We start from the raw sequence: 24152 nt of genomic DNA, 5'->3' as shown, positions 1-24152 counted from the left end.
TATAACATACATGCAGAACTGCCGCCATTGCTAGCACTACAATAGATATCTTGAGTTTACTTACTCAGTATTCTTCTTTAATCTAATGTGATTCTTGTTGCCTGTAGAAAATCACCCCCCCCTCAAAAAAGAAAATGTATGGCCGAGGGGCTGCCGATCTCCTGCATAGCCACGGCAGTAACAATGGAAGGGATCTGCATTTCTGACTGTATCCTCTGTTATTAGCAATGCTCCGGGATGTTTTTAGAATGAAATTCGGTGCAGATCAGACTATCAAATGAAATAAAAGCATGCAGGGACTTACTCTTGTGTTTCCAGCTGTCTTTTAAGTTCTGAAAGTAGTGCTCGCTGTTCAACACCATTTTCCTATACAAACCGAAAAACATGAAATTGCTTTCAGCATTTAAAACACACAGATTTTAAAGCTTGCGAGATTGTTACGTTTGCTCTGCTTTTTCTTATTTTTTTTTTTTATCTCCACAATTTCGAAATAAAAAAATATTACCTTGTCTATAAATGCACCAAATGTTGATTTCTAGACTTAAAAAATGTTTCCTGGCATGATGAAACAAAAATGTTTTTTTTTTTTTGCACAGATAAAGAATATGATGGAGGCAAAGCTGATTTTTGCTACAAATGACAAAAATTCTACTTTTGCACCATTTGCTTGTTAAAAGTGTCGTTTTCCTCATTCATTCTTTAAATGAAATACTAAAACACTGTATTAACTCATTTTAGTTTGAAAAACAGCTGCATGAACAAAGCCCAGCAGTAATATAGCCATTAAATATTTCTTAGATATTAACATTTTCACTGTGGTCCTCAGACACAAAAAGGTCCTAGTTACATGTAGATCTAACAATTTCTCAGCAGATCCCTGACACTTTAAAGGGGTTGTCCTCTAATCGATATTGGTGACCCCACCATTATCAGCTCTGGCAGCAGCCATGTGTAAATAGAGGTAAAGAACCAATGATCAGCACTGCTCTGTACAGTCTAGTGGTCATTCCCGGTACTGCAGATCAGCTCCTAATGAAGTGATTGGATTTAGGCCGTGAGTGTGATTTTTCAACTATTTAACTCATTTGCAACTAGAAGCTCAGATAATATTTCATAGATGAGAGCATCAGCCACATTATTGACTGCAAATGTAAATGTAATTTTTTTGGAAACAGCAACCATAGTAAATACGCTGATAACATCTCTATTTTCACTGTAAAATGTTTATTTAATGGGTTGGCCCATGCGGTCTTCTTAGGAGTGCCTCACCCTCAAGCCAGTGAGTTCTCTGTTGAACGTTCCTGCTTGATTGATGAGCTATATTGATGCCCCACTGTCCTTAAAGGGGTGGCGCAAAAATAACATTTTCTTTAATCCTAAATGTCTATTTAATATAATAATCTAATCTCTTTTCCAATACACTTTAATTAAAAATTCCCTGTCGTTCCCTCACTACACTACGTAACTGCTTTATTTTTTCTACCTACGGTAATTTCTGTTTTGTGGCGTAGTGAAGGAAATAATTATTTGATCCCTTGCTGTTTTTGTAAGTTTGCCCACTGACAAAGACATGAACAGTCTATAATTTTAAGGGTAGGTTGATTTTAACATTGAGAGATAGAATATCAAAATTCAAGAAAATCACATTGTATAAATTAGATACATTTTTTTTTCCATTTTGCAGTGAGAAATAAGTATTTGATCCCCTACAAACCATTATGCGTTCTGGCTCCTATAGACCAGTTAGATGCTCCTAATCAACTCATTTCCTGCATTAAAGACAGCTGTCTTACATAGTCACCTGTATAAAAGACTCCTGTCCACAGATTCAATTAATCAGTCAGACTCTAACCTCTACAACATGGGCAAGACCAAAAAGCTTTCTAAGGATGTCAGGGACAGGATCATAGACCTGCACAAAGGTGGAATGGGCTACAAAACCATAAGTAAGACGCTGGGTGAGAAGGAGACAGCTGTTGGTGCAATAGTAAGAAAATGGAAGAAATCCAAAATGATTGTCAATCAACATCGATCTGGGGCACCATGCAAAATCTCACCTCGTGGGGTATCCTTGATCATGAGGAAGGTGAGAGATCAGCCTAAAACTACATGGGGGGAACTTGTTAATGATCTCAAGGCAGCTGGGACCACAGTCACCAAGAAAACCATTGGTAACACATTAAGCCTTAAAGGTTTAAAATCCAACAGTGCCCGCAAGGTCCCCCTGCTCAAGAAGGCACATGTGCAGGCCCGTCTGAAGTTTGCCAATGAACACCTGGATGATTCTGTGAGTTATTGGGAGAAGGTGCTGTGGTCAGATGAGACAAAAATTGAGCTCTTTGGCATTAACTCAATTAGCCGTGTTTGGAGGAGGAAGAAGGATGAGTACAACCCTAAGAACATCATCCCAACCATGAAGCATGGTGAGGGAAACATTATACTTTTGGGGTGCTTTTCCGCAAAGGGGACATGACGACTGCACCGTACTGAAGGGAAGATGGATGGGGCCATGTATCGCGAGATTTTGGCCAACAAGTTCCTTCCCTCAGTTAGAGCATTGAAGATGGGCTGTGGCTTGGTCTTTCAGCAAGACAATGACCCAAAACATACAGCCAAAGCAACAAAGGAGTGGCTCAAAAAGAAGCACAGTAAGGTCATGGAGTGGCATAGCCAGTCTCCAGACCTTAATCCCATGGAAAACTTATGGAGGAAGTTGAAGCTCCGAGTTGCCAAGCGACAGCCTCAAAATCTTAATGATTTAGAGATGATCTGCAAAGAAGAGTGGACCAAAATTCCTCCCGACATGTGCGCAACCCTCATCATCAACTACAAAAAACATCTGACTGCTGTGCTTGTCAACAAGGGTTTTGCCACCAAGTATTAAGTGTTGTATGCCAGAGGGATCAAATACTTATTTTTCACTGCGAAATGCAAAAAAAATTATCTAAATTATACAATGTGATTTTCTTTTTTTTTTTGGATATTCTATCTCTCAATGTTAAAATTAACCTACCCTTAAAATTATAGACTGTTCATGTCTTTGTCAGTGGGCAAACTTACAAAAACAGCAAGGGATCAAATAATTATTTCCTTCACTGAAGCTTGAAAGAAGACCTAGCTCCATCAAGTTCAACCTTTCTCCTCCAATTTTACATTTTGTCACTAAATTATCTATAACCCACAATGTACAGAGGAAATCATCCAGCCCTTTTTAAAAGCGGTTATAGTGTCTGCCATCACTACCTCTTGTGGTAGGGCATTCCACAGTCTAACTACTCTGACTGTAAAGAACGCTTTCCTATTTATCTGCCGGAATTGCCTTTCTTCCATCCATAATTAGTGTCCCCTGGTCCTTATTATGGTCTTTGGAAGGAACAAGTCGTGTGCCAGTCCTTTGTATTGACCAGACAAATTTTTATACATGTAAATGAGATCTCCTCTGAGACAAGATAAACAAGCCCAACTTTTCCAACCTTTCATCATACTCAAATGAGACTTCATCAGGGGGCAGAAGCTGTGATCACTGCCGCAGCCTCTATCCCCACCCTGAAACAAAGTGTCATCAGTGATGTCCATTTCAGAGGCTGGACTAGTCCCTGCTCTACTGAGCATGCCTCGGCTGTCAGTTCGGACAGATGCTCAGTAGGATCTTAAATTTCTTGCAATATACTTTTTAATGCACAGTGATAATTCGCTCCCTCGCCGGTTCTGGTGAAAAGTTACAAGCCAACAAGAGTCTGTCAGTGTCAGTGCATATTGAAGGAGAAAACCTGGCAAGCAGAGATCAGCGCCGTCCCTGCAAGTGACGTCGCTTGCAAGGATGGCTCTGGTCTCTGCTAGCTTGTTCTCTTCTTGCAATGCACACTGACGGTGCACTCTGTTGCCGGCTTGTGACTTCTCATCAGAGCCGGCGAGGGAGCGAATTGTCACTGAGCATTAAAAAGAATATCACAAAAAAATTCAAGATCCTACTGAGCATATGTCCAAACTGACAACTGACGCATGCTCAGTATAGCTAAAGCAGCAGAGGGAACGATGGAGAATTTTTAATTAAAATATATTAGAAAAGAGATTAGATTATTACACTAAATAGACTTTTAGGATTATAATAAATGTTAGTTTCAGATGACCCCTTTAACTGGGCACTCCTGATGCTGCTGTACAAGCACAAAGGCACTAAAGCGGGCTGGAATCAGTGCTAACAGTGCGCTGGAGCAATGACAGCCTGCTTTACTGGAGTGACTACATGCTCAATAGAAAAGAGCTTGTAAGTACTGTGCTTGGTCAGTCACCACTGCGAAACTGCAGCGGTGACTGGTAACCTAGGCAATAAGGTAACCAAAAAAGAAATTATGTTTATCAGGGGAAGGTAGTGGAATTTTAATAAGTAGTAAACTACAAAAGTGCTTTTTTTTTACACGCAGTTTCCAACAATCTCATCAATGCAGATGGGAATAACCATTTCACATGTTTTTAAGAAGTGTCAAACCAATTCATTGCATCTTGATTTACAAGGACATCGCTACCTTTAAATGTTTGCTTTCATTTTTTGTCTCTTCCATTTCTGATCTAAGTCTGTTTACCACCGCAGACAAGATCTCTTCTCTTTTTTGGAAGTTGCTGCAATAAAATCGATATGCATGTTATTCTAAATATATATACATAATCTATTAATAATCTATTATACAGTTAGTAATTTCTGACATTCTAAATGATATAGGTCTTGGGCATCTTTTTTTTCCTTCTGGACATGAATGGATAACTTGACAACAGAATGTTACCATTTACTTGCTTATAGTGGGGTTGACAGTCTAAGGCTGTGTTCACATGTTAGTCATGTTGCATTTTGTTTTGCCACAATTTTCAAAAATCATAGTAAAAATGCTGCAGTTTTATTATCATCATGGTTAAAAAAAAACCACTGTGGTCACTACATGTGAGCACAGCCTTAAACTACGCTATCTACTCGGTGCTCACAATGTCAGAGTTTGGTTCCACGCACCCTATTTACAAGCCAGAATTCTGCAGCAATGACCCTAATAAATCTGCCCCACTATATCTTCCCTATAGCCCTTCCAGGATGTTCCACACAGTGATGTCACAGTTAAACCTTTCATCGATTCAGGGGTGTAAGGGTATTTGCACAAGCTGAGTATTTCCAGCAGATTCTTCTGCATCAAAAAACAGAGTTTTGGCAAGAAAAATGCTTTATAAAATACATGTTTTAACTTGCGTTTTTTTCTTATTCATTTGAACAGGTGAAAAACGCTGAAAAAAACGCGTAAAGAATTGACATTCTGCAGATTTCAAAAAACGCCTTGAGGGTATGTGCACAGGATGCAGAAATGAAGCAGAAAATTTCTGCATCATTTCTGCATCTCCCTGGCAGAAAAAACGCATGCAGATTGTGCATGCGTTTTTCCTGCAGAATACATGCGGATCCACATGCGGATTCACATGCGTTTCCGCATGCAGATTGACAAGCGCTTTCCAGGCGATTTTAGCATCACCTGGAAAGTGCTTGACAACTAGGTCACACTATATAAATCCATGCAACCGGCATGGATTTATATAGTGTGACCCGAGAGAGTGTATATACTTACCTCCGATGGCTCGCGCTGTCCTGCTCACTCCGTTCTCCCGGCTGCCGGCAACTTTGAATTGAAAGACCTGCCGACGTCAGCGTCACGTGACCCGTCACATGACTCTGACGTCAGCGCAGGTCCTTCAACTCACTGCAAGTGCCGGGAACCAAGCAGGAGCGCTGCGCGGGCCGACAGATGGTAAGTATATATATATTTTTTATTTTATTCTTGTTTTACAGCTTTTTAAATGGTACCTGGGTCCGGAGGAGAGTCTCCTCTCCTCCACACCCGGGTACCATCCGCACATTAGAATGCGCCAATAACGCAAGTACAGATGCAGTCTTGCGGAACTGGCGCGTTCTAATGCAAGTCAATGGCGGCGAAAACGCCGCGTTTACGCAAAATTAATTGACATGCTGCGGATTTTTGAGCGCAGCGTTTACGCTGCGGAAAAATCCGCATCATGGGCACAGCACATGCAGATTTCAATTGGGGAACATTGCTGCCCTTCTACCATGCGTTTTTCATGCATTTCCGCGGCGTTTATGCAACTGCAAAAACGCCGCGGAAACGCATTAAATACGCATCGTGTGAACTCAGCCTGAGGGTTAAAATCGGCATGGAAAAAATAAGCAGCATGAGTATTTCAGAAATTTAATTCACTTTGCTGGTATTGTAATGTGCAGCGTTTTTTATCTTTGAAAATGGGGAAAAAATACAGCATATGAACAAGTATTAACTGGAGCAACTCACACTGAGTGACACAGAGAGAGATGGAAGGAGGTAGAAAAGCCAGCTAGTGAAATGTTTATGGAATTTTCATAGATGCACATCTTTAAGCATTTTCTGATTAAAGATATTTTATTAGATCCATAAAAAGATTGGACTCTAAATTAGCTTACTATACAGTTACCAGCCTCCTCCTCAGCAAATTTCTAATTAAATTTCCAAAACCCTTTAAGTGTACGTGCACAGGACATATTTTTCAGGCAGATTCCGCTATGGAATGCACCAGAATTCGCTTAAAATAAAGGACATATGAATTTCTTTATAAGGACGACATCCGATGCATACTGTATGTCCAGACTTGTGAACGTTTTTGGCTGCTTTTGGTTTCTAAAAACATCAAGCGGTTAAAAGAAGTGAAACGTTCATTGTTCTGCAGTTTTCTGCTCGGAAGACGTTCTGGACATTACAATACGAGTCAATGAGAAAGCTCACAAGCCAATGGAAAACCTCAAAAGACACCCAAAACAATTTTGGAGTGTATTTAGATTGTTTTTGCTTAAAAAAAAAAATCACAAGTGGTGTCTTCATTGTTCAATAATGGAGTGAAAAAAACTACTGGAAAATGACAGTAAAAAAAGAAAATCACTTCATGGAAAATACAGGAATTGTTGCTTATTCTGTGGTCAAACTTACAGAATTCATCCTCACCCACAATTACTTTGAATTTGATAACAACATATATCTACAGGAGACTGGTACAGTGATGGAAAGTAAAATGGCTCCACAGTATGCAAATCTTTTCATGGCCAAGCTTGAAAGTGACTATTTGTCCTCAAGTCCCATCAGGCCTCTGGCCTACTATCGTTTCATTGATGATATTTTAATCATCTGGACAGGGTCTGAGCAACAGCTGAAGACGTTCCATGAACACTTTAATCAATTTTATCCCACTATCAACCTAACACTCAACTACTCCTGTACTGAAATTAACTTTTTGGACACCATCATCAAGCTACAGAACAATGAAATAGAGACATCCTTGTACCGGAAACCAATTGACCGTCCTACATAACTTAAATGGGACAGTTTCCATCCAAAACACATAAAAAACTCTATTGTCTACTGCCAAGCCATCAGATACAATCGGATATGTTCCAACCAGATGGATAGAGACAAACACCTTGATGGCCTCAGAAAGACCTTTTTGAATCAGGGCTACCATCCAAGAACATTTGAGAACCAGATTACAAGAGCCACCAGGATATCAAGGAATCATCTCCTACATTATAAAACCAAACAAGAAAGCAACTGGGTGCCTCTAGTAGTCACCTACAATCCAAATCTGGAGGCGCTAAGGAGAGCTGCACGGAAACTACAACCCTTACTACAAAAAGATGCCCGATTACAATCCATATTTCCAGACCCCCCACTTCTGTGTTTCAGGCAGTCCCCAAATCTAAGAAGCATCATTGTCAGAAGCTCCCTGTCATCACCTCCAGCTACAGGTACCGTTCCTTGCAACCAGAAAACATGTAAAACCTGTCCGTTTATAACGACCACAGACAAGATAAAGATCCCCAATTCACATCAGGACTATAAGATCCCAGGTACTTTCAGCTGTATCACATCTAATGTAGTGTACTTATTTATATGTACCAAATGTCCAGCTGGGGGTCTTTATGTAGGGGAGACAGGGCAAAAACTTAGGACAAGGATGAATCATCATCGCCACACAATTAAAGAAAAAAGAATAGATCTACCTGTAGCCAAGCATTTTTGTTCCCCTGATCACAGCATAAAAGACATGAAATTAGTTGGTATTAAAAGGTAACTTCAAATCTCAAAGAGAATGAAGAATCTCAGAATATAAACTGATGGTGACCTTTAACACTTTCAGAGCAGGAATGAATGTGTTGCATGGATTTATGTCATTCTACATCAACTAAGGAATGTGCCCCTAAGACTTGTGAGGCCATCACAACACTGGACCTAGTCACAGGACAATAAAACCTTCACACTCCTTATCTATTAACTGCTAAAATATTTATAGCCAGAACTGTTTATCTCTTCCATAATAACTCTGCTTTTCATGACCTGTCTTATCTATTGCATTATTTTTGTGTCTTATAGTGTATAAATATGTGACTCTTCAGATTTTGTGGTATACTAGCCTGATGAAGAGACCCTAGTAGTCTCGAAAGCTTGCAACTTGTTACCATCTTTTCAGTTAGCCATTAAAAGGTATCAACCACTGAGGACTCTCAAATCTAAATATTTTTCAAAACCATGGGAAAACTAAAAAAAACAAATTAAAAAACAATCAGCGGCAAAAAATGTAAAAATATTCAAGAAAAGACTGAAAAAAAATAGACATAAAAGACGATTCAGGGAATCTAGAGTTTCTTGAAGCTTCTTCTGCTTCATAAACTCAGTAGGTTCGCTGGAGTTTTAAAGGTGTTGTGTGATCATAGCCTAAATACTAAAAAAACAGCATTTCAACACAACCAGCTTTGTAAACAGTAGAAAGCTTTGTGACCCCATCCATAGGACTCCCAACAGTGGTGGTCTTGGTATTTACTCATGTGACTGCCACCCCTGCTGTCCTTCAGCTGCCACAGTATTCCTATTATTCCTAGGACAGGGACATCAACACAGTTCACATGCTCCATGGGCAGTAAAGGATATAAAAATGCAGAGCAGGGATAATTAATTAAGGTATTTGATTGGTTATATCAGAACAAAACTCTGACTGGAAAGTGGTCAACACCTGTAACTGTTCATTAACCTTTACCATACTTAAAGTACATATAAACTGGATTGTATTAAACTTAAAGTATTGTCCACTACTCAGACAACCCCTTCTGAATCCCTATGTTTCTCTCCCTCCCCAGTTAAATAATTAGCCCACGGCCCCACTATCAGTATTTGTTCAGTATTCGATCAGCATTTTTTCTCAGGAGTGGGAGCCAAAACCAGGTGAGGAACAATCAAACAAAAGTATAATAGAAACAACTCACCAATTCTGCATTTATCACCCACTCCTGGTTTTGGCTCCCACTCCTGAGAAAAAATACTGACCAAATACTGATAGTGGGGCCATGGCCTTACCCTTATACTCACCTCCGGTGTCAGCGCTGTTCCAGCGGTGTCGGCACTGGCTTTACCTGGGCAAAACAATGTCCTGCGGCCAATCAGCGCTGGCTTTTCTCTCCTCTTCTAAGGTCGTAAGTGACATCCGGAGGCTGTGGCTTTTCTCTCAGTTTCTCCAGGTGATTTGATTTATCCAAAGGAGAGGAGAGTGAAGCCAGCATTGGGTCAGTGCCAACACCGCTGGAACAGCGTGGGACCCGGAGGTAAGTATTAGTGTTATTAATTTACTGGGGGGAAAACACAGGGATTCAGAAAGGGTTGTCCGAGTAGTGGACAACCTCTTTAAGAATAAAATTGGACCTTAGCTATCAAAACTTTCAGAAACAAATAATTATGAAAAATAAAACTTGCATTGTAACAGATGTTGAATAATTTAAATAAATAATAAAAATTGTATATTAGATTATAAATGATTGATTATTATAATATTACAGAATTTAGTAATACACAAAAAGAAAAGAGAACTGGAAAAGAGAGAAACGTAAAAAAAATGCAAAATGCAAAAATGCAATGGTCATTATAGGAAAGTAACATCAGACCAATATGAAAAATGCATACAGTCTGAAGAGCAGCAGGAGGAGGCAGGCCGAGTGTCACAAATATTGCATATGTAGCCTCCTTTGTATTATTTGTATTTTCTATTTACATCTGAAGCTCACTATAAATCAAAAACAAGGCCAAAGGATCTGTATATTAGAAACACAAAAGCTGGAAGCACTTCTCCGAATGCATAATTTATGACCCTGGTTTCTCCAGTCCTTGGAGCAGTCGTATTATACCACTCGCATTTGTTTCTTTGTGTAAACTTTGGTTGTTGTTTTACATTTTCTTTTTTTTTTTTTCAACAAACAGTGAAAGTTATGTAACAAACCGCCATGCCCAGCGCTCGCATGGTGTGCTCCGCCAAGTCCCAAAACCAATGTGACAGAGGGAGTTTAGCCATAACGAACTTTAATAAAAGCACTTAAGCACAGGCAAAGCGCCCCCATAAAACCTGATGACATCATAATCTTTCCTGTTGTAAACTGCAGCGGTCCCCTTCTTAAACACGAAATATGAAACATTTATAGCAGTGGATGAAGTAGGACCTGTAAAATTCATCTTCTGAGTATTAACAGCTTATTCATTATTTGTTTCATGTTTTCCTAACATCCTGTTTCAATAGCCTATTACTTCGATATTGTCCTTCAGCCACATGGACTCGCGCATTCCTGCCAGCTGAGATAGCCTGATTTATAAGAGTGATATCCCTAAAAATCCATATGTTTGAATACATCCTGTGAAAGTAGTTATGGGATGTCCGCTGACATACATCACAATAGGCTGCAGCCAAGAGAAAAGTAAATTAAACGGATGGTGTTCTGGTTGTTTTACGAAGACAGTCAGACCGAGAACACAGTATGGTGCATCCATATGTACAAGGCAAAGTGCGAAGAAAGATTAGTTCTGAACAGATGCTCATTAATTTAACACTTTAGCCTCCCCATTCCAGACTGACACTGGGCTGCAGGGTTAGCATTGTATTATTTCAGCATTTTAGGGTAAGGGCGAATACGCATGGGATTTGACTGTGAAAAAACTGTTAGATATGACGAATTGTGAATGAGATTTCTCTACATATCATCCACAGGCTGCAGAGAAAATCTGCAGCATAAATAGATCGCGCCCACAGCATTGAAACCTACAGCATGTCAATTAATGCTCCGATATCAATGCGGATTGAACTGTGAGGTGAGGCATAGCCTCACCTTTTTCAGGACAGTATTGATCACAGTGGAAAGTCCACAGTGGTATTATCCCAAGAGTATGTACCCTAAAAATGATGGATTTTAAAGCACCATTCCAGCGTTTTTTATTACACTGCTGGAGTGGTGCTTTAAATTTAAGTCCCCTCCCCCTGTCTGATACTCACCTTACAGCATTTTCATCTGTTTTCACCACTGCTCCAGTCAGTTTCGGGCAAAAATTTACTTGCCGGCTGCTCCAGTGTTTCATGAAGCTGCGTGGAAGTCAGTTTCAATACAAGTCTATGAGAGCCTTGTCCTGACCTCGTTCTGGCTCTCATAGACTTGTATTGAGAGATTGTGATGTAGCTTCTGGCTTCCGGGCTACTGTCACAAGATGGCACCATGGGACTGGATCGGTGCTGAAAAACGGTGAAAACGTAGGAGGGTGATTATGTGACCATGGGCAGGGGACTTACATTTAAAGCACCACTCCAGCGCTGAAAAACAAAATGATGGAGTGGTGCTTTACAGAGACCTATATTAAAGTCAGATATTCTCATTTAGAAAACTTCTTTTCATATTAGGGTATATGGACATCATAATGGGGACTCTGCTCTTTCTGCATGCCCTCTGAGCTAAGCTGGCGAGCTCCTAAGAGCTCCTCTTGCTTTTGCAGACTAGGCAAATCAATCCATACCATCCATGTAATACTACATTTCTCCTGCAGAGGTCACTGGTTGGATAGCTGCTGTTTCTGAACCTGAACCGGCAATGATCTGCTGATAGTCGGAAGAAGGGGTATAGCTGTAAGGAGACAAGACCTAAAAAACGTATTTGGTGCTTAAAAAGTGCCATAGTCAGGCTCCAAAATCATTATGAACTGTTTAGACACAGCAATCAACTGATTGTAAGGATGAGCAAATCTCACAATAATCATTTTGAGCAGACTGATTTGGTGCGAATAAAATCAACCCAAATCAAAAATGCCCTGAAAAATGTTTATTATGCTCTGAAGTTTCACCAAACCCTAAAACATAAAACAAATGGTGGTGAGGCAAAGGGTTAAAGATAATAAACATTATATACTTACCTATCATGTAGGACTGTGGAGCTGCAACAGTGTAAGGACAGGTGAGTATATAATATTTATTATTTTTAAAGCACCACTTCAGCATTTATTTTTTATTTTATTACACTGCTGGAGTGGTATCACAAATGTCTGTTAACAGCCCCTTGTAAAATACTCACCAGCCGCCTTCTTCAGCTCTCCTCAACGCCTCTCCGGTCCTGTTCAGTCATCTTGAGATCGCAGCTCCTGACTGACAAGGAAAGTCAGAAGTAAGTCACAAGTTCTCAATGTTAGTCTATGAGAGTCTCGCTCTGGCTCTCATAGACTTATATTGAGAAGTGACGTCCGGTCCGCTCAGTAAACATTGGAGCGATGTTCTGCTAGCTGTGTCCTAACATAGGACATAGCTAGCAAAATAGGACTGGAGCAGAAGACATGGCTGGTAAGAAGGGTACTATAAGCCGGGAACAAACATTCATGATACCATGATACCTTCTATTGAAGGCTTGAAGAGATTCATGCAGTCCCTTAATGATAATGACATGAACATACGTATTACCTATACATGGGATAGGGATGTAGTGAATTTCTTGGATGTGGCTCTAACCAGAGATCAGGACAATTTTATAAAAACAAAATATTTACCGTAAAAATACCTCCACGAATATGCTACTCCATGCGTCATCCTCCCACCCTCCTTGGGTGATACAGTCTGTTCCCATTGGACAGTTTCTGCGGCTACGCAGACTCTGCTCGGATGATATGGATTTTGCCAGACAGTCCGAAGATTTGAAAAAGAGATTCTATGAGAGGGGTTACAGTAAACGCATGGTAAAAAGGGCATATCATCGTGCCAAATATTCCAACAGACACGATTTGCTCTATAAGAAGAAAAAAATTTCAAAATCAGTAGATAGACCAAGATTTATAACTGACTATCATGGCCAATTTGGTCGTATGAGGGAATGTTTGACTAAAGCTTGGCCTATCCTCCTGACTGATCCTGTTTTGTCTAAAATTCTTCCAGATCGTCCATCCATTGCTGTGCGCCACTCTAAAAATCTTCGTGACTGTCTGGTACACAGCCATTATCAATTTCAATCTGGGACTGCTACTATTTTTGGTGCTTCTAGTCCTGAGTGTGGAAGTTTTCCATGCGGCCGTTGTGTCGCCTGTCCGAATATCGAATGTACTAATACCTTTTCTAATGCTGCGGGTACAGTGACTTATGTCATTGGAAGTCGTATTACATGTACCTCACGGTTCATTATCTACTATGCCACATGTCCTTGTGGACTAATCTATGTGGGTCTAACTACACAGCAACTTAAAGTAAGAGTTAGGGAACATGTGTTGGGGATTTCGGCGGCAGTCGACTGTATGGATCCCTCCACACTCAGGACGATACCACGACATTTCAAACTCTGCCATAATTGTGATAGTTCACTACTGAGGGTGAGGGGGATTGACGCCTTGAGGATTGGTATTCGTGGAGGTAGACTTAGTCAACGTCTAGCTCAACTAGAATCCAGATGGATCTGGAAATTGGGCACCGTACACCCGCATGGGCTGAATGAGAGTCTCAGTTTCGCTCCGTTTCTTTGATATTCCCTCTACCTAGTACATATCATTTGTATTTTTATGTTTTTTATTTATTCTATTTTTATTATATATTATTTCCAGTTCATCCATCATTTTGGTCTGTGAACTTTTCCTTTCGTGGGTTGTGTCCGTACTATATTCGTTCTACTATCGATAAGTGCTTGTGGAGGAGAAGAAGGATTCATGACATTGTCGTACAGCAGTCGCCAAGGCCTATATATCTTGTTTTTATATTGTGAACTTTGTCTAAATGAATTATTGCATCTTGTATCATTCCCATCCTTTAGGTGATTATGTATTGTGATGTGTGTGGTTGGGTCCTCTATATGTGTGGTTATTGTTTCTACCTGCTGGATAACATTGTTATTGTGATTTATTGACATAGCATTACTGTGATCATGCACCTTGTACTAATATATAATGCTATTTTGTCCATTATGATTATGTATTTTTGATAGGTATTTTATACAGTGATGATGTGCCAATGTCGGGAGCAATTTGACACATGTGGTGAGGTCCATGGTATGCGTAAAATTGTCCCTATATTGATATATATTGCGTTGCATATAAGTATTCCTTTTGATGGGAGATCTTTACATTATGCTCTACCACTGGATGAATGTGGTTAATCCTACAATTGGATATCTTAACACATATATCCTTATTTACTATCCCTGGGATACTGTGGCAATATTTAGATGGACCTCTAGTTAGGCTTGAGGATGTTTTACCTAAGGTGCGGTACCCAGGACAGGTACGAGCAGGCGCTCTCGGTTGCTGAGGTTGGCTCGCGCTGTCCGGCGTCTCTATGCTAGGACCTGCGGGTCACGTGGGCCCGCGTGACTTATGGGAGGTCCTTCGCTTGACGCCGGCATCGCGGGTTGCCGAGGCAGCGGAGACGCCGGGCGCGTCATTTGATGTCCGCCCACACCCTCCTATTGGCCAGAGATAGCTTTTTAAAGACACACCCCCGGTTTGCAACCACGCCCCCTGAAGAAGGTAACGCCGAAACGCGCGTCGGGGTGGACGCGCGGTCCACATGTGAGCATTCCTGCCGCCAGCCTTCTGTCCAGGTAGTCCTTACTTCTATATTATATGGTTACTGACATGGGTATTTTGTTTACAGTTGGGCAGCACTAGCTGACCACCAATGATACACTACTTGGACTTATACAGTAGAGATCTGCTGATCAGGAGCACTAGTGTTTATACTATATTTTGGTGGGTGTTTCACATGTGGACTTCTGTGTCCATTGAGCATGATGGTATTTTAAGATATTTTTTGTTATGTACGTTGTGCACTGTTTCTGCCATACTATGAGATGTATTCTTTTTATATCATATATTTAATAAAAGCTAGATTTTATGATTAACTGCCTGCTGTGTAGCTTTGATCGTATTTTTTCCTTCGTTGTATATGTATGATTAGCGATTTGTCTACAATAAATGTCATTAGGTGCTAGCCATGGAGCTCTAACTATTAGTTAATATGCACCTGCTGAGAAACTTCTATTATATGATACCACTCTGGTAGTAAAATAAAAAAAAAGTCTTCACAGCCATGAAAGGAAGCCAACCAGCTGGCTGCCATTTTGGTAGATTCTTGTGAATTGAATTCCCAAAAAATCAGATTTGCCAGAAATAATGATGAGCGCAAGTGCTCATTACTCGAGTTTGCTTGGGGTGCTCGGGTATGAACCGAGTATCGCGTGTGCTCGAGTGACATGTTCAAGTCCCCGCGTCTGCATGTTTCGCGGTTGTTAGACAGCGGTGATTGCCTGACAAACACGTGCAATCCCCAAATGTTTTGTGACTAACAGCCGGGAAACATGCGGCCGCGGGGATTAGAACATGTCACTCGAGCACCCGCGATACTTGGCAAACTTGAGTAAGGAGCACTAGCGCTCATCACTAGCCAGGAACTGAAATTTTTGAGAAATTCAAACAAATTCAATTAATTAAGAGTAAATTCACTCATCTCTAATGGGTTGCATAACGAAGGCACCAAAAGCCTATTTTGGTGACTCTTCCTTCAATGGCATTTCCCCTTTTGTCTCTGCTTTAATGTCGGGACACACCGCATGCTCAGAACATAAAAAACAGAAAACTAAGCAATAGTTATCTCTGTTTAGTATGTGATTCTCCAGCTCTAAACATGTAAGCATGTATGCCGATACACATCGCTGTGTACCCTGAACTGGTGAACTCAGGTTCACGATTACAAAAGACAAGACAGAATAAACATGGCACGGATGAAAAAACAAGAAGAAAAACACAACCATCAAATATTGCACTTTCTGTGTTATCAGAAGGCAGAGGAAGCTAACTATTCTCAGTTTTTATTCTTCTTGGTATAAAGCAATGCACTGGGTACGGGGTAAAATTCCATGACAGTACGACTCCAGAGACATCTTTGATCATTCGTTGTGATGCATAAAATATGTCACAGCTGTACCATAAAAGATATCAGCCATCAGGCATGGCTGTCATTTGCCCTTGCTGGTTTATATGAGGGAAAGGGAAAAAAAAAGTCAGCTTTTCTGTTTTGTACTTCTGTAGAATTACTACTAAGGATAAACACGAGCTATTTAGACTATGCACATATTATCAGACTTCTGCTTCATTTCAAAAGGAGCCTCATCATAAAATAAACATGCTAAGGAGGACGGCTCGGGCGGATATTTCCTTGCAACATACACCATTTCATATGTTGTTATAAGCTGTGAATATGTTAAGGGCTGCTGGAGAGCTAGGCTCGAAATAAAGGATTACACATTTCCCCGGAGACTGGTCCCTTTCATTTGATTTTCTGTGATGCACGCATCTTATTTTCATTCAAAATCTCATCCTGTGTAACAAAAGCCTCAGTTATGACTACAAAAGCAAAGTGGCAACTAGAAATCCATGACATTTGTATCACAAAAGACAAAACCAGACGGCGACAAAATGGGTTCCCTACACCGTGTGCACATTACATATATATATATATATATATTTAGGATTTGAATATTAAAGGGATTCGCCTGCAGTCCTCTAATTTATTAAACAACCACGGGCAGTGGACTTTTGATCGACAGTATAAACTGGGATTCATTGTGTTTTATCTTGTATATATTGTCTCATGCTAAACTGAAAACCAATTGTATGAAAGTAATGCAGAACAGACAGATCAAGGCGGAATAAGCTCAAATCCAGTATCACTCCTGCTCAGCTCCACATTTGGTATCTATTTTAGGTTATTAGGGATATCAGTATACTAGGGAATCCCTAACATAAAGTTATCATCAAAATCACTGCCAACAGCCATGAAGATGGAAAGGAGACAAAAAGCCCGTCTCTGAAGACGCTCTTATGACAGAGTATAGATTATGGTGGATTTGTAGCATACTAGCAGGGAAATGTGCAATTTATAGCAACCGTACAGGGCAAGCACCAAACGGGTGCAAAAACGGGTAAGTGCCGAGTGCAACGTGCTTCAGCCCTGCTGTGTGTAGCAAAAATGCGCACTTGCCTACAGTTGGAGCTCATAGCATACCAGCAATGACAACCGCAGGGGTCTCATGCCAACCCATCGGCAACCCGCATTCATGTGACAGGGGCGCCGATGTGTAGGATTAGTGAAGCGCCCTTTTTAAATGCCACTGTCGGAGTTTGACAGCGGCATTTAACATGTAAACAGCAGCGGGTGGATCGCAATTCTACTGGCAGCTGTTACGGGCACATGTCAGCTGTACAGATCAGCTGTCATGTGTCCAAAAACATGTGGGCTCAGCGCAGGAGCCCACATGGAGTGCAGGGATACGACCTATAACATACCTATACGTCATAGGTCGGTAAGGGTTTAATGTCGCCAAAGATGAGCTTACACTTTAAGTGAACTAAATAGTTTTTCTATTCTAAAGGTGTACCCCAAAATCAATTTTTTTTGTTTTGTGGGATTATCCTTTGAAACAGGTTGCAAACTATGCAAATGAGCAGAAAATTGAATGGTCCTGAAATGTTTTGTGAATGTTTCTAGTTCCAGCCACTAGATCTCCCAACAATTTGTAGCACGAGGGTGATCGAGTTCTTTATTCCTCTCAACCGCATAAGATGATTTATTGAAGCAATGTTAAAGATATGTTGTGTACTATTGCTCTAGTTAATCTATGGCACTGACAGAAACATTGGAGCCATTGGCAGAGTGGATTCATCAGATGTTTTTCTTATGACACGTTGTTCAGGTTACCTGACTGCTGCCTCCAATTACAGACTGCAGTGGTCCTGTGGCTGGTCATTGGTGACAGTGTCACACCTGCTGCTGGCTGAATTCAGGCAGTGACTGCAAGTGTGTATCATTGATTGTCATTTTTTGAAGAATCCAAGCCCCCTGGCAACATTACATTAAGTTAGGACATACCTTTCAAATTAACTCCCACAAACTTCATATCAGCGATAGTGATGGGCGAATTCAAACGATAAACTTCTCCCAGAAGTCCATATTACTGTCTGGGTTGGTAAACCAAACAAATCTTGTTAAAAGGCTGCAAGGCAGCAAATCAATAAGCTTTCCTCTGTGTGGGCACTTCCGGCCCCATCACAGCCATGTCAAGTGTTGGCATGGCTGTGATTGGCCGGAGCACTGTGTAAAAAAAAAAATTGGGGTCTCCTCTATTTTTAACAAGTGCAGGTAAAGCAGACAGCTGCGACTTGCAGCCCTCAGCTTTATCTTGGCTGGTGATCAAAAATAGAGGAGACCCCATTTTTGGTTCCCCCAATTTTTAATACCCATCCAAGCTTAAGCTAAAGCAGACAGCTGGGGGCTGGTATTCTCAGGCTGGGAAGGGCCATGGATATTTGGCTCTACCCAACCTAAAAATAGTAGCCCACAGTCACCACAGAAAAGGTACATCCATTAGATGCTCAAATTCTTGTGCTTTGCCTGGCTCTTCCCGCTTGCCAAGGTGCATTGGCAAGCGGAGTAATATTTTGGGGTTGATGTCAGCTTTGTAATGTCAGCTGACATCAATCTCAGGGGTTAGTAATGGAGAGGTGTCTATAAGACACCCCCATTACTGACCCCATAGTGAAAATTAATAAAGACACACACAGAAAAAAGTCCTTTAATTGAACAAAATACTCCCTGACAAATCCCCTCTTTTTCGCTTTTATTAACATAAAAATAAAAAATCTAAGTAATCCTCACCTGTCAGCCAATAATCCATAATGAAGATGTCCCACGACGATCCCCAGTGACCTCAGTAATGTTACCGCTCAGCCCGGCAGCCAGATCCCACTGAGCAGATGCGTGTGACCGGCGGTGACGTCATTAAGGTTATTGCCGGTGATACGCAGCCCCGTTCTCGCTATCATTCTGAGTCTGAGTCACATTACTGATGTCTCTGCTCAGCAATGCAACCAAATGTAGCAGAGTTGGGGTTGCACTCGTTAGAACTGGCCGCTGATGTCATCTCAGTGCACAGTAGTCAGATCTCGTGGAGCGTAGCGTGACACTCGGCAGTTGCTGCTGCCCCAGTGTATGGAGCTGCGATCTTTGAACGGAGCTCCATACGCTGGATGTAGCAGAGTCGGGAATTGTCATGGGACCTCATTATTATGAATTATCGGTGGACAGGTGAGGATTACTTTTATTTTTAAGTAAACAAATGGATAAAAGACAGGATTTGTTGGGGAGTGTTTTGTTCAATTAAAGGGCTTTTTCTCTGTGTGTTTATTACTTTTGATTACAGGGTTAGTAATGGTGGTGTCTTATAGACACCTCTCCATTACTAACCCCTGGGCTTGATGTCAGCTAACATTACAAAGCTGACATCAATCCCAAAACTATTTCCCTGCTTGCCAACGCACCAGGTCAAGCAGGAAGTGCCGAGAATTGGCGCATCTAATAGACTGCCATTTCTAGTGCGGCTGAGGGATAGTGTTTTTAGTCTAGGAGGGGGCCATTATCCCTGGCCCCTTCCCAGCCTATTAATATCAGTCCGGAGCTGTCTGTTGCCTTTGCAGGTTTTTAAATATAGGGGGACCCCACATCATTTTTTGGGGGAGTCCCCCCATTTTAATAATCAGTAGAGGCTACGCACACAGCTGTGAGCTGATATTATTAGCCTATGAAGCTTCATGGATATTGGCTCCTTCCCAGAATAACAACACCAGCCCCCAGATGTCTGCTTTGCCTCAGCTGGTTAGAAAAGATAAGGGAGACCCCACGCTATTTTTTCTTTTATTCATTAGGTAAATACAGTAAGCTACACACGGACTGCTCTAATTATCTCACTGACATATTTCTTATTATGCACAGGCGCCGACTGATCAGAGTAGTAGTCATCAGTTGACACCTGACAGGCAGTAACGTCAGAAAAGTTACCGGTGATCAGAGCCGGTGATTCCCGCGCTGTCACAAAGATGACAGTGGGGGAACCACCGGATGGTCGGGCCCCCATGCATTTGAATAGGATCTGGGGTCGGGATCGAGTTCGGGTTTCGTTCTGGTAACCGAACCAAACTTTTTTATAAAGTTCGGCTGAACCCGACGAACCTGAACATCCACGGGTCCACCCATCCCTAATCAGCGACTTATATGAGGGGCTAATATTAGTTCCGGATGTGCAAATAGCTTCGGCAGGGGTTGATGGTATTTCAGCAGGGGAAATCATATCTTCTCCGGTCATATTAGCCACTAATACTAAAATCATAAAAGCCTTATATGAGCCTGGTGTAAGTAAAGCATTGCAATATCATCCTTCAACCCCCAATGTTAGTACATAAGTGACTTACTGCCGCAAACATACTGGTAGCAGCACTCAACAAGATTTGTAGTGGTAATCACATTTGTTATTCTATCTATTCAGGCATACAGTCATGGCCAAAAGTTTTGAGAATGACACCAAAATTATATTTTCACATGATCTGCTGGCCTCTGGTTTTTATTAGTGTTTGTCTGATGTTTATATCACATACAGAAATATAATTGCAATCATATTATGAGTATCAATAGGTTATATTGACAGTTAGAATGAGTTAATGCAGCAAGTCAATATTTGCAGTGTTGCCCCTTCTTCTTCAAGACCTCTGTAATTCTCCCTGGCATGCTCTCAATCAACTTTTGGACCAAATCCTGACTGATAGAAGTCCATTCTTGCATAATCAATGCTTGCATTTTGCCAGAATTTGTTGGTTTTTGTTTGTCCACCCGTCTCTTGATGATTGACTACAAGTTCTCAATGGGATTAAGATCTGGGGAGTTTCCAGGCCATGGACCCAAAATCTCTATGTTTTGTTCCATGAGCCATTTTGTTATCACCTTTGCTTTACGGCAAGGTGCTCCATCTTGCTGGAAAAGGCATTTTTGGGCGCCAAACTGCTCTTGGACGGTTGGGAGAAGTTGCTCTTGGAGGACATTCTGGTACCATTCTTTATTCATGGCTGTGTTTTTAAGCAAGACTGTGAGTGAGCCGATTCCCTTGGCTGAGAAGCAACCCCACACATGAATGGTTTCAGGATGCTTTACAGTTGGCATGAGACAAGACTGGTGGTAGCGCTCACCTCTTCTTCTCCGAATAAGCTGTTTTCCAGATGTCCCAAACAATCGAAAAGGGGATTCATCAGAGAAAATTACTTTGCCCCAGTCCTCAGCAGTCCACTCCCTGTACCTTTTGCAGAATATCAGTCGGTCCCTGATGTTTTTTCTGGAGAGAAGTGGCTTCTTTGCTGCCCTCCTTGAAACCAGCCCTTGCTCAAAGAGTCTCCACCTCACAGTGCGTGCAGAAGCACTCACACCAGCCTGCTGCCATTCCTGAGCAAGCTCGGCACTGCTGGTAGTCCGATCCCGCAGCTGAAACAGTTTTAAGATACGGTCCTGGCGCTTGTGGTCTTTCTTGGGCGCCCTGGAGCCTTTTTGACAACAATGAAAGCTCTCTCCTTGAAGTTCTTGATGATGCGATAGATTGTTGACTGAGGTGCAATCTTTGTAGCTGCGATACTCTTCCCTGTTAGGCCATTTCTGTGCAGTGCAATGATGGCTGCACGTGTTTCTTTAGAGATAACCATGGTTAACTGAAGAGAAACAATGATACCAAGAACCAGCCTCCTGTTAAAGTGTCCAGTGATGTCATTCTTACTTAATCATGACTGATTGATCGCCAGCCCTGTCCTCATCAACACCCACACCTGTGTTAATGGATCAATCACTAAAACGATGTTAGCTGCTCCTTTTAAGGCAGGACTGCAATGATGTTGAAATGTGTTTTGGGGGTTAAAGTTCATTTTCTGGGCAAATATTGACTTTGCAAGTACAGTAATTGCTGTTAAGCTGATCACTCTTTGACATTCAGGAGTATATGCAAATTGCCATTACAAAAAATGAAGCAGTAAACTTTGGAAAAATTACTATTTGTCTCATTCTCAATACTTTTGGCCATGACTGTACATCACAATCAGAAACAATTAGTAATGGTCACAAGTCACAGATCCCACAAGCTCCTCTCAGTGTGCATCAGCATGGGAGCCAGGGGTCGACACTGACAGTGAAAGACCCCTGTGCAGGACTTGTATGAAGGCAGCCCCCATGAGGCCCTCCCGGCGTATGCATACTTACATGCCTATTATCATCAGGTACACATATATTAAACATGAACATGTTAATACTTTACACACATTAAAGGGGATCCGTCAGTAGGTCTTTGCTATTTAATCTGAGAGCAGCATAATGTAAAGGTAAAGAGTCTGATTTCAGGGATGTGTCACTTTCTAGGCTGTGTGTTGAAGTTTAAATACAATCAGTGTTTTATCAGTAGGAGATTATCACCACTGGACTTGGTGTCACATGCATGGCAGTCCGGCTAATCTGTGAAACCCTGCCCCCACCACTGAATGGCAGCTTGCTGACAATTCACAGTGTACCCAGGAATCTGACAATCAGGGGTGTCGGTGGGGTCATACATAGCTTAGCATTCTGACCACTGCTACAACTACAACCGATAAAAAAGGAATTCTATCAAAACTGCACCAAGCAGACCAGAAAATTAGATACATTCCTGATATTAGGTTCTCCTGCCCTATAGTATGCTGCCCTCAGATTACATAGCATAAACCTGCTGACATATTTCATTTAACACATTATGCAAGTATATACTGTGGTAGATTGACTCGCTCGGCACTCAAAGAGGTAGACACAGGAAGACTTCTTGGGTTAATCTCCTGCTGGTTTATTAGGACACTGCATAAACCACTGCAGGGATAAAAAAAAAATAAACATGGCCTTTCCGGCATAACGAGCAGTAAAAAAAATAACGTATAGCACAGTTTAATTGAAACCCAGCAAATCCACAGGTTACCTGCGATTTGCTGGGTTTCAATTAAACCCAATGGCCATGAATTTGTGGCTGAAACCAGCTGTGTGTGTTGTACCCAGGTCGGGAGAGGAGGACTACTACTCCTGTCATCTGACCGCTGCTCTGGCTGATAACAGCAGGAGCTGCGTGCTTGGGAGGAGCAGCATTCTGCTCTGCCCAGCCCGCGGTGTAAAAGAAAAGAAATAAAAAAGTACTCACCTGTCCTACGGCCCCCCTTGTCCCCCTGGACCCCGGCGGCGATGCGCTGCTCCCGGTGATATACTGCGGGAAGCGGGCTCGCTCCTTGCAGTATACTGAGCTGCCAGGACCTGCGGTGATGTCAAGTACCAGTTGATGCTCACGTGACCTCACCGTGGGAACCTTCAGAAGAAGGCTCCCATAGTGGTGAGCTCACTGGGGCTGATCAGCTGATGAACACCAGTGACCTCCTGCAGCAGCATGTATACTGATATGGGTAATTTTACACCCCTGTCAGTATACAGTGCTGTATTCTACAGCTGTGACATCAGTGATTGCTGATGTCACAGCTGTAGAAGTGACCCAGATCGCTGTGGGACGCTCATTGGTGGTACGTGGACTGCGGCGTTGACGGCAGACAGGTGAGGAATATGGTTGTTTGTTATTTTACGTTTTTTTCGGAGATCAATGGCTTCACGGAGGCATACAATAATTTTTAAAAAACAAAAAGTGTGTTTTTTATTTCATTAAAATACTTTATTCTAGCCGTGTTTTTATTGAAAATGCGGCGACTATTCTACTACGCGGTTATTAATGGACGCCCTCCATTACTTACCTGGGCTTTATGTCAGCCGCCAATACAAGGCTGATGTGAACCCCAACCCCATTACCCCACTCGCCACCGCTACAGGGCAGTGGGAAGAGTGGGGGCTAAACACCAGATTTGGCACATTTTATGGATGCGCCATGTCTGGGACTGTTG

General features: G+C 41.7%; 1 protein-coding gene across 2 annotated transcripts in view; it reads right to left on the bottom strand.

The window, feature by feature from the left end:
• LOC141264476 (uncharacterized) overlaps positions 1–24152 on the bottom strand; it is a 497614-nt gene that overhangs the window by 69990 nt on the left and 403472 nt on the right. Inside the window, exons 23-24 of one of the 2 annotated variants that reach the window (XM_073676751.1) lie at positions 4527–4620; positions 305–366 (exon numbers count right to left, since the gene is read on the bottom strand). The exons of the other annotated variant lie outside the window; for it this stretch is intronic. Of the exons in view, the coding sequence (XP_073532852.1) occupies positions 305–366; positions 4527–4620 (156 nt within the window). The remainder of the gene's footprint in view (positions 1–304; positions 367–4526; positions 4621–24152) is intronic. 2 annotated transcript variants of the gene reach the window in all.

This window comes from Phyllobates terribilis, unplaced genomic scaffold, assembly GCF_046119375.1.
Source record: "Phyllobates terribilis strain yellow unplaced genomic scaffold, ASM4611937v1 Scaffold_4__5_contigs__length_816908805, whole genome shotgun sequence".
NCBI lineage: Eukaryota > Metazoa > Chordata > Amphibia > Anura > Dendrobatidae > Phyllobates > Phyllobates terribilis.
This window is presented reverse-complemented; position numbering and strand designations above follow the sequence as displayed.